Genomic DNA, 11,981 nt, shown 5'->3' with positions numbered 1-11,981 from the left:
CTAGAATTAAGACATATGGACTATGCATGAATAGGTTATGATAAATACTAAGTATAAGTAGGTGACAATGTTTGTACTATAAGTAATGTTGGAAGAGCATTTCTTCTATATGTTTTACTAGTCTTCAAGTCTCAAGCACACACAATCACAACTTATTTCACTAGTTTAAATTATAATGTAGAATAATAAATGAAGTTAATCATCTATACATTGTCAGTGTAAAATTTTTTTACACTGACAACCAATTAGATCTTTTAATTGTGTTATGTCACTGTTATATTAAACCAACATTAAATTTAGAATCATTAACTAATCAATCTTATCCCGTGGCGTTGGAAATAATATTATATATAGGATTTTTTATTGCTTTTGCTGTCAAATTACCAATTATACCCTTACATACATGGTTACCAGATACCCATGGAGAGGCACATTAAAGCACTTGTATGCTTTTAGCCGGAATATTATTAAAAATGGGAGCATATGGGTTGATTCGAATTAATATGAAATTATTATCTCGCGCTCATTAGTAACATAACATAATTAAAAGATCTAATTGATTGTCAGTGTAAAAAAAATTTACACTAACAGTTTATAGGTAATTAACTCTAATAAATAGTTTATATGATGCACAAATAGAAAGGTATCATTATACTTACCTAGCAGTGCCTCAAAAGATTCAAATATGGTTAACCATAATACATGCTAGAAGAAATATAAAGCTACAAAAACATATAATTATCCACATTATTTGAAACATTTTAATAAAGAAAAGAACCTGTAAGAGAAACCTTCATTTCTTTGAGGCATTGAGCTAGGGAGGTCGAGAATGAGGAGGCTTTGTGTTGCTTTTAGGATCTTTGTGTTTTATGTAGAAGAAAAAAAAGTATATAATTTAATTTTGATTTTGAAATGCAAACATTAAAACAGGACAAGAGAAAAGAAGAAGAACGATAGTGTGGGAAGAGCAAAACACAAGAACAGGCTAAGAATCTGTGTTATCTGGGTAGAGGTGAGCAAAACTGAAGATGGAACCCGCGATGGTGGACCTTTGATGAAGAAGCCAACGTCTGTAAACCCATGGTAGAAAACTCACTATTTTTTTAGGGGCTTCAAAGGTGTAGAAGGATTAGATATTTTGCACTTAATTTTTATCTTATGGGTTCACAAAATCCAAGTAGTAAACAACCACCCAAGTATTTTTTTGAACAAATTATCTTCATGCTCAAATCAAAATCTTGAAGAGTTTGATTAAGGGTAAGACTAATTGACTTTTATCATTTTAGCAATCGAATGTGCATAATTAGTATAATGAGATCAAGTCTTTAGAATTAGAAATTTATACACAAACAGAGGAGTGGATTGTGTTCTCGAAGAATTTGTTGTTAAAACAAATGATGGCTTGAAAATGATGCAATTTGGCAAGACAATATTAGAAAATGGTATAAAAACATATAAGAACAATTTTTACATTGGTTTCTCTTCACCACTATAACTATGTCTAATTTTTTATCAACTAGATTAAATTCCTCAAATCTATCAAAGTTATAATGTATTCTTTATTAAGTTACTATTGACTCACACCTAAATAACTTTTGATTTATCTCTTCAAACAATTTATCAAGTGTTTTTTAACACAGTTTTTCCATACTTCAAGAATCTCAGTATTTTTTTGAAAACAAAGTTTCTTTAAATTTTAAGTTAAAACATTGGGTTTAAGTTAAAGGATAAGTAACAAACAAATCAATTATCTTAAAATATGAAAGATACAATGAAGAAGAAAAAAAATATTTTACAAGAAAGGTTTCAGACACTTTAGATAAAAATTAAAGAATCTTTTCTATGTTAGAGTAGGCTCATAGTTATGATATTTGTAAGTAGCTTCTAAAAGATGATTGTTGCAAGCTCTTCTGTTATAGCTTCACTAATAAGGTCTATTTTTTTTTTTAATGAAGGCTTTCATTCATTCATATGAATAAGAAGAAATGACATTAAGCACAATAAAAGGTTGGATAATCCACACAGTTACATATCAGAAACAATGAGCGTGTATTTTTTTTTTTTCATCAGTTAGAATAAGGTAAACACATTTGTTGCTTTATTACAGTCACATATAATATGCTTTAAAAAAAAAAGTAATAACTCCATTAATTATGCGTAGTCTTGGACCAAAAGCTCCATCATCCAACTTGTTTGTTGCCTTAAACCACTGTTATAGACCACTAAAGAATTTTTTTCACAATGATATGTAGAAAATGGTTTAAGATGATTTTAGAGTGGACATGATTTTAATGAAATTACTATTAAATTATAATAATTTTGATATGGAAAAGGAGGAAAAAATAAGTCCAAAGAGTTTAGAGAACAGTGGAGATGGAATGTAAATAATAGAATTTATTAGATTTTGGTATAAAGGATATTTTTTATAATAAAAATATTAAATAAAAAAAAAAGAGAAGTATATTTAGTACTATCTCATATCCTAATTATGAGCAATATTGGACAACTCATCAAAATTAAAAAAATATTTAATATGATTTCTTTTAACTAATTCTACCATAAATTTCAGTTTTATTCTAAATCTATCATTTACTTTAAAATGATTTTTATATTTAATATCAGTTATAATTAAATGTATAGAAAACAGAGTTAACAATGAATGAAAAGTATAAAAAAAAATTAATTCTAAGTAAATTTAAAATATAATAATTATTACTTATAATAATGACAAAAAAATCAATTTATTATTTATAATTAAAATTAGATATAGTAATTTAAAAAGTATAAGTAAAAAAGCCCACTATAAATTTATGTAGCCCATGACTCATATGAGCTCGTTTATGCTGAACATATTTTCCTACCACCACATTGACATTCATTCAAACATGGCGCATTGGTTTGGACCAAAACACAACACATTGGTTTTGGACATCCACTCATGATTATTAAAGTTAATATTTTTTTAAGTATATTATTAATACAAAATAACTATCAACTTTCCTAATAATTATTATTTGTTGAGAAACTTAGTTAAATACTTTTAGTAGAATCTTTCATTTTAATTATATTTTTCTATTTACAAAATTAAGATTAAATTATTACTTGAGAAATTCAAACTCATTTTCACACATATCATTCTCTTATTAGTAGTGAATTTATTTTTAATGTGCGTAAATAAGAATGTATAGTTATTTTCTTAATTAATTTAAAGTGTACTGTGATCTTTATCAATTAAAATTTATATCGATATAGTTACTCAGTTAAAAATAATTTCTTTTAAGTAAACTCTTTTCCCCAAATTTGTATACTTCAAATATGGCCTTTTCATTGGTTATATATAATTATTATTTATTATAAAGGTAACATTTCTTTTTAATCTTTCTGGTAGATGGGAAATGCAATTATTTACAAATAAGACCAATTATGAAAGAGGATCATGTCCTAATTAACTAATAGATTATTATAGTAAAAGAGACACTATGTACCTTTGTGTATTTTTTTTAAAAAAATAAAAATAAAAGATAAAATATTTGAAGTTGAGTAATAGTGGATAGTTATAATTGGGGAGTTTAAAAGTTTTTAGATAGCTATAAGGGTAGAACAGGATAAAAAAAATGTACATCAAAAGTACTCCATATAAAAATATAAAAAAAAATGAAATTACAAAATGTAAATAAAGGTAAAATTGTTCATATAAAAGTGGACAAGAAATGCAATTAGTAAAAGAGATATTGTCTTTATAAATAGTACAAAAATATAGATAAATTATATTACATGTTTTAATAAAATTATTTGAAATTTTTAATAATTTCTCCTATCATCTGCTATCTCCAAATATTTTTAATAGGCTAAAACTCTATTTTGGTCCCTTATATTAATTGTTTGTTTCAATTTAGTCCCACTTTTATTTTTGGTTTCAATTTGGTCCCAAACTAATTAATTGGTTTCAATTTAGTCCCAAATTAATTAATTAGTTTCAATGTGGAACTTCCGTCCAAATTATTTAAACGGAGTTAACTTTTGGTCACGTAGATGCCACGTGGATGCCACGTAGATGCATACGTGGATATCACGTGGATGCCACGTGGATGACAATTTTTTTGAAAATACCTGGACCCAGAACGGTCCGTTCTGAAACCGGAACGAGCCGTTTTGGTTGCACTTTTGGTGTGTTAATTTTGCATCCGGAACGGCCCGTTCCAGGTGTAAAATTAACACACCAAAAGTGCAACCAGAACGGCCCGTTCCGGTTTCAGAACGGGTCGTTCCGGTTTCATCCTTTTTATATATAAAGTATTAATAATTTTATAAAATATATATTATTAATTATATTTTAATTATGCTTTTATATTTAATAAAATAAATATATTAATATTTTTTTATATTTTATTTTATTATGTTTATCTTATTAATTTTTATCATTTTATTCCTCTAATTTTAAATAAGCTGCAAAAAATTATAAAGTGATACTTAAATATTTCTTGAAACAGAAAGAGAAAAAGAAAAAATTATTACTCTATTTATAAGACAATTGTATTTTATAAAAATAAGTAATTTTAAAATTTTTACCATAAAAAAATATTTTTCAAAATTATTATATTTTTTTAATAAAATTAATAAAGAATATTGGTTTAATTGCATCTTTTATTCCTCAAGTATTACAATTGTGCAGTTTTGATCCCCAAGATTTTAATTGGGTAATTTTAGTCCTTAAAAATTGCAATTGCGCGATTTTGGTCCTTCAATTTTTAATTGAACAATTTTAGTCCCTCGAATATCATAATAGTACAATTTTAGTTTCTCCCATTAAAAATTAATAATAAATATATATCATTTGATACATTAAAAAAAATTATAATATAAGTTAATTTAAATAAGCAAACAATTATATAGTTTTAAAACATTATATATATATATTAAAATTTTAAAATTATTAAATTTTTAATGAGAAAGACTAAAATTGCATAATTATGATATTTGAGAGATTAAAATTGTTCAATTAAAAATTGTGAGACTAAATTTACACAGCTGTAATCTTTTAAGGACTGAAATTACTCAATTAAAACCTTTGGAATCAAAATTGCATAATTATAATACTTGAGCGATCAAAAACATAATTAAGCCAAGAATATTCTATTCTCAGTTTTGGAACGGGCCGTTCTGAAAGTTCTGATACACTGGTAGTGAGTTAATTTTTGCATCTGGAACGACCTGTTTCAGTTGCAAAATTAACACACCAAGAGTGCAACCAGAACGACCCGTTTTGGTTTCAGAATGGGTAGTTCTGGGTCCATGTGTTTTCAAAAAAATTGTTATCCACGTGGCATTCACGTATGCATCTACATGGCATCCACGTGACCAAAAGTTAACTCCGTTTAAATAATTTGGACGGAAGTCTCACATTGAAACCAATTAATTAATTTGGGACCAAATTAAAACTAATTAATTAGTTTGAGACCAAATTAAAACTAAAATTAAAAGTTAGACTAAATTAAAATAAACAATTAATATAAGAGATCAAAATAGGGTTTTAGCCTTTTTAATATGAAGGGTAAATATTTGATGAAATGAAAGATTGCATTTCACAGCCAAGAATGTCTAGGAAACACAAATGTATTAATAACCGACCCAATGGACTGAAATTTGTGGCCAATGTCCTAACCCTCACCAAAGTACTAAAGTCCGGCCCAAAACCCTTCTTCAGCCTTTTGTTTTTCCTTTCTATTTTCTTCTTATTTCTCTATCATCTATTTTTCTTTTTATTTTTTTTAAATATTTCTTTTTTAAAAAATTTGGCTGGAGATCAGGAGGGGATCTGAGCTCTTAAAGTCCTTGATTATGGTAGTTATTAATAAATAATATATATATTGATGCATCGGGAGACATGAAACACACTCTTGCACAATATTTGATAGGAGAGAATGAAACAAAAAAATAAAAATAAATGAGAAATATAGTGGAAATAAAATAAATAAAAAAATTGATTGATTTAAAAGAAATAGAAAAATAGAGTAAAAATTAACTTTTTGATAAATTATTTGATTTAAAATAATAAATAAAAAAGATTTATTAACCTACTTTTACTTATTTATTTAGTTGAAGTATGTTAACAATATATAATATTATTAAAATTGAGTGTAAGATAGCAAACCATGTTAATATTTGCTGAAATATACTACCTTGCTTTTTAGTTGAATAATGTATTTTAAGATAATTTTTAGTTAAAACTTGGTAATATATTTTAACTAAAATTTAAGTGCATTTTAAAAAATTTCTAAATAAAATTTTTAATTATTGTTTTATTGGAAAAGTTGGCTTCATAATTGATTAGGGGTTATGGTGGAGTTGAAGTAATATTTACATAATTTTAAGTTCGATATCTTTATTATCATTCATGTACTTTTGATATAAAATAATAATAATAACTGATTAGGGGAGAGGAACAACTATATAATTGGTTTTATGGGATAATATAACCGGTTATGATAATAATTTGACTTTAACATTTTTATTTTGAACAAAACTTAAGTACAATTTAATAGGTGTTGTTGATATAGTTCTTCAATCAAAATTAGATATTTATATGAGTAATATGCATAAGTGTATATTGATAAAATATATATTGAATGCAAATGCATATTATCTAAGTAAATTATAAATTCTGGTTAGAATAATATCATTCACATTTAAAAATTTGTATCTAAGTTTTTTATTTTATTTTATTTTTTTAATGTTGAAAAGAAGTGTTTAACGTGGAACCCACTAAATTTCAGCATAAACCCTTCCTATTTTCCTTTTCAGAAAACTTGTGCTAATTTTCTTGAATGGAATTTTGAATATCTTTTCCTTTTCACAAAATAAAAATGTTTCTCTTGTCTTTTGAAACAAGTTTTCTGCCTTGAAATAAAACAAATATATATGGGTGTTGACAACAAGCATGCAACATGCTCATTGGTCATATTTTTCAAGCTTTGTGGCCAAGTAAAAGTTCTAACTTCTAACTGAAAACTGAACTGTATTATACCCACGTTCGTCCCTATTAATTAGATATTTGACCATTACACCAATTGAAAAAACAATTCGCATGAGTCTTAGTCACAAATGTAAAATTTGTCTTCGTGTTATCTAAATTATTAATGAAGCTCTTCTCTTATCATGCAAGTGGATCTACCCATACCACTCAATTATATTTCATATGAACAACAGAATATATGAATAAAGACTAAACTTGGCAAACATGAATTAGGACTAAACATGACAACTAGTTGGGGGGGGGGGGGGGGGGATGTGTTATGTCTCCCCTTCTCTAAGATGTGAATTGGGAGTTTGATTTTAGACAGGAAGAGGAGAATAAATTGTATTTTTAATAATCATTTTTAAAGAAATAAAACATAGATGATAACAACTTCCATGTAGGTGAATCTAATATTATATATTTTACATCTTAAATTAATCAATTAAAAAAGGATTAAAAAATAAAAAATTAGAATGAATATTTTAAAACTTAAAAAAAACTAAAATAAATTATAAAATTAAGATAAAAGGTCAATCAAAAGTATAATTTAATCTAAGGGATGTTTGAAAAAATTTTGCTTTTTCAAAAATTTGGTGTTGGGAATATTAATTTCTCATGTTTGATTTATTATTTAAAAAATAATATTTATAAAAAAAAAATAATTTTCTGGAAATGATTTTTGTATAAATTTTCTACAAAATTATTTTCATATGAAATGTGAGAAACTAACTTTTGTAAGATAAAAATAAGATTTTAATGCAAAAAAAAAAAGTGTCATGTTACTTTTAATTATTTATTTAATATAGTAAAAACCCTTAATTCTCTTAGAGTAATTTATAAAAATTTCTAAAATATTTATAACCAACTAAACAAATTTATTGTGTACCAAATTTTTCCTAAATTTAATATCATTATTTTAGATGGACCAAAATTAAAAATGGTCACTTTTTAAAAGGACCAAATTAATCTAAATTTAAAAAGATAAATAATCAAAATAAATAAATTGAAAGACAACAAACTAAAATGAATATTACAAATAAAATAAATGATAAAAAATATAATTAATTCTAAATTAAATGCCATATTATTTTATTCTATAATATATATATATATATATATATATATATATAATGGAATTATACTTTATATACATTCAAATTAAAATTTTAATTAGTAGCTTCCTTTCTATTAAAAAAGAAAAGTATTTTCATCATTTTTACACTTGATTTTTAGTTGATTTTATTTTTAAGAGGCGTTAATGGCTATATTTGACAAACATTTTAAGCTAGCTTCTAGCTTTATTAGCCGGCCTAAAAGCTTATTTAACCTTATTAACTATGTTTGGTAAACAAATATCTTCGATAGCTTATAGGGTTCTTGAGATATTATTACTTTAAGCAATACTAATTTTTAAAACGCTTTTAATTTTTATATTTTGTTTCTTGTTCACCAATATTTATTAAGTTTCTTCATTAATACTTTGTCTTATGTATACAAGATAAGATTTTATTATTATTATTATTATTATTATTTCCCTTCTTCTAACTATGTTTATTTTAACTATTACACTGTTTATATTATTTATTATGTCATTTTAACATTATACTCAAGGGTAAAGTTAGAGGAGGTTAAGGTGTCACGGTCTCTCAAAATTTGTAAGTCTCTCAAAACTGTCTTCTTTTGCCATCACCAAATATACTTTTATTATATTTTTAACTATTAGCCTAATCAACGTAATGAAAGTAAGAAATTTACTCAAATATATGCTAATTTTCTTTGTATAAGATTTAGTTTAGAATATTTTAAGATATCATATAATACGATATAGATTTTTCTTTTCTCATATCTCATCCCATTCCATTTCCATATTCATATTTATAGAAATTCATCTTCATCGTTCACATGACAATCATTAACTTTTCATTAGGATAGTAAAATGGGTCAATCTGACCTATTTTGACTAGATCTGTCAATGGTCTGCCAAAAATTGGTTAGGTCAGGCCAGTTTACCATTAAAAAATGGGTTAAGAATGTTAACCCACCTCACCTAAGGACAGGTTGACGGGCCGACGAGCTAACCCTTATACCACTATAATATTACAAAAAAAAATATATCTTATATTTAAATAAAAAAATATAATCACATGAAATTGAAAGTACATATATATTGTGTATAATATATATTCAACAAAAACAAATTACAAACTTACAACAAAATTAAATAAAAATTAATCAACTTATAACAAAATTAAAATTAAATTAAAAATTTGCAGACGGTGATGAACCAGCCCCACCATTTATCCCAACGGATTGATAGACTTATCGGGTTGAAATGATAAGCTCGAGGAGCACGGGACAAAGCCCATTTTGTCATCCTACTTTCCACGCAATACACCTCGCCTGAACCGAGTAGGTTTCCCGCGCCAGAGTCATGATCGCAAACATTGGTACAGCCATTCGGATCCCACCACGTGTCCAATCATTAAACTCTTCCTTGACACGCGTGAGGCATCAGACGGCCCATACAGTTGACCTTTTAATCAAACTCTATCCCCTTCCCCTGCACCCTCTATAAAACCACCCCAATCCCCCAAACTCCAAAATCGCAAACAACGTGGGAGAGAGTTTGAGTTTCTTACGTTGGAAAAGAAAAAATGGTTTGCTTTTGTTTCCTTGTGGATCAGACGAAGAAAGTGAAGCGGAGCAAACCCGTGGCGGGGTCTTGCTCGCGGTGTGGCGGCGGTGCCAGCGTGGCAGATATGATCACACAAACTAGATTCTGCTTCGTCCCTTTCTATTGGAAATCTTGGAAGGCTATTATGTGCACTTTCTGTGGTGCTATGCTCAAGTCCTATGCATGAAATTTTCAATGCTTCTATAAAATCTTTTTCATCTATACAATGCTTCTTCTTTTTTTTTTTTTTTTTTTTTTATTTAGGGGTTTAGAGTATATTTTGTATCCGAGTTTTAATTTGGAAATATATTGGGGCCAAAATTTTCAAGTCCCTTTTTCCCATCTTCATTCAACAACTTTGGTGTGTGATTATGGGTTAGTTGCGGCAATGCTTTTCACAATATTGATTAGTTTCATTTTATAGTTGAAAGTCTTTTTTTATTAATTTATTGTTAATTTAGTTATTCTACCTATTGGTATAAGATTTTTTTATTGTATAATGATTGTAAAATTGATTTTAGAATGTATATATTTATTGTGTTGTTTTCATTAAATACTTCTTGATGTGAAGTCTATTATTTTAGTTATATTGTATATATGAGTTAAAGTACTTATTGTATTCCTCTTATTTAAATCAATTTTGCTTTTTTTTTTTTTGTAGTATGGATCATCATGCCGAAAACTTGAAGTCATATAGATTAGTTTTAATTAACTATGTTAGGAATCACAGATTAAATCTTAATTATCAATTTTAAGATATTTTGTGTATTATGTTGATCATTAAAAAAAATTATACAGTACGTAATTTATATGAATGAGAAAAATGGATGTAGATTTGATGAAACCACGCATGCTGTGAATACCATTGGGTTGCTTTTTCTATATGCAAAGCCTTCAGATATAAGATACTGTTCTTGAGTAGAGTGGGGGTGTTTTGATCAATTTTAGTTGGAAATCATCGTCATTGTTTGGTCATTGTCCTTGAAGAAAACTTCATCACACTTTTGTTCTCTTGATATTCTTATTTTGCTGATTTATTAATCTCTCTATTCTTCTTTTGCGAAATGTGGTTCTCTTACTATTTAAATTGTGTAGTATAAGTTTATTTGATAACTTCACATCTAACATGTAGTTGTAATGTTTATTAGGCTGGCTTTCATATTCAAATCTTGTATATGAATAAAGGTGTAGTTATATGAATAAACCCTACTTAGAAGGGACCGAGGAAATCCTATAAAATCATTATATATAAAAAAAATTATTACATTTTTTGATTGTGTAAAATTATTTTAAACGACTATTATAAAAGAATTAAATAATAATCATCTTCTTTGTTTTAACTAATTAGATATCATGTTTATTATACTCGTTAAAGAACTTATAATTAATACACTATATCAAATTAAAAAAATTTATTTTAACTAAAAATAATTAACATGTGAAATAATATAAATTGAGTCTTGTATAAAAAAATAAATAACTATCTTAAATTAGATCTTATAAATAAATAAAAAAGAAGTAGTATTAGATATGGAAGAATTATACAATTAATATATATATTTAAAAATTAATTATTAAATTCGAAAAATAATAACAATAAAAACGCAATTATGTAAAAATAAATAAATAATCATTGTAGATAGATACTCACTCACTATAATTTTGTTGGTTATCGTGTCACTTGAATTCTTAATTACTTTTGACCTAATAAGAGTCATTTTTGGTCCCATGTTTTAGTAAGGAGCACTTGTGATTTGTGAGAGTGTCATGGGGCTGGGACACAGCTGTGTCTGTACTGTAGGAGAAACTTTAATGCCAGTTTTCTACTTCTGTTTCTCTCTCTCTCTTTTTAATTGTAAAATGTCAATATTGTGTTCTTGTCAATTAATACCAGTTTTCTACTTCTATTTCTCTCTCTCTTTTTAATGTAAAATGTCAATATTGTGTTCTTGTCAATTAATATCTATATTATAAGTACATGCATTTAGTTCATGTGCCAGTACATGCTCAATTCAACCACGTAACTCTACCATCTAATTAAGTTACTTTATTTGGATTAGTGATACATATATATGTGATGTCTTTTTCTAAACACACATTAATAAAAGTAGTGTATGATCAGTTTTAATAATAAAATTTTTATGTAAATAAAATGTTCTATCTTTTATTCATTATTATGTAATTTTTTGTAAAAATTTAAAATTGTCAAAAAATGTGTATATTAAAATAAGAACTCATCTTTATATATAAATATAGATTATAAATTTTTGAAAAATTATAAAGGAAAAAAGT

At 26.1% G+C, this 11,981-nt stretch overlaps 1 protein-coding gene across 1 annotated transcript; it reads left to right on the top strand.

The window, feature by feature from the left end:
* Nucleotides 1–9,599: 9,599 nt before the first annotated feature.
* LOC109799033 (uncharacterized) lies at nucleotides 9,600–10,264 on the top strand. Its single transcript, XM_020359510.3, has one exon. The coding sequence runs from the start codon at nucleotides 9,670–9,672 to the stop codon at nucleotides 9,874–9,876; it is 207 nt and encodes a 68-aa protein (XP_020215099.1). The 5' UTR covers nucleotides 9,600–9,669; the 3' UTR covers nucleotides 9,877–10,264.
* The last annotated feature ends 1,717 nt before the right edge of the window (nucleotides 10,265–11,981 follow it).

The sequence above is a fragment of the Cajanus cajan genome, chromosome 8 (genome assembly GCF_000230855.2).
Source record: "Cajanus cajan strain Asha chromosome 8, NIPB_CcT2T_4, whole genome shotgun sequence".
NCBI classification, from domain to species: Eukaryota; Viridiplantae; Streptophyta; class Magnoliopsida; order Fabales; family Fabaceae; genus Cajanus; species Cajanus cajan.
This window is presented reverse-complemented; position numbering and strand designations above follow the sequence as displayed.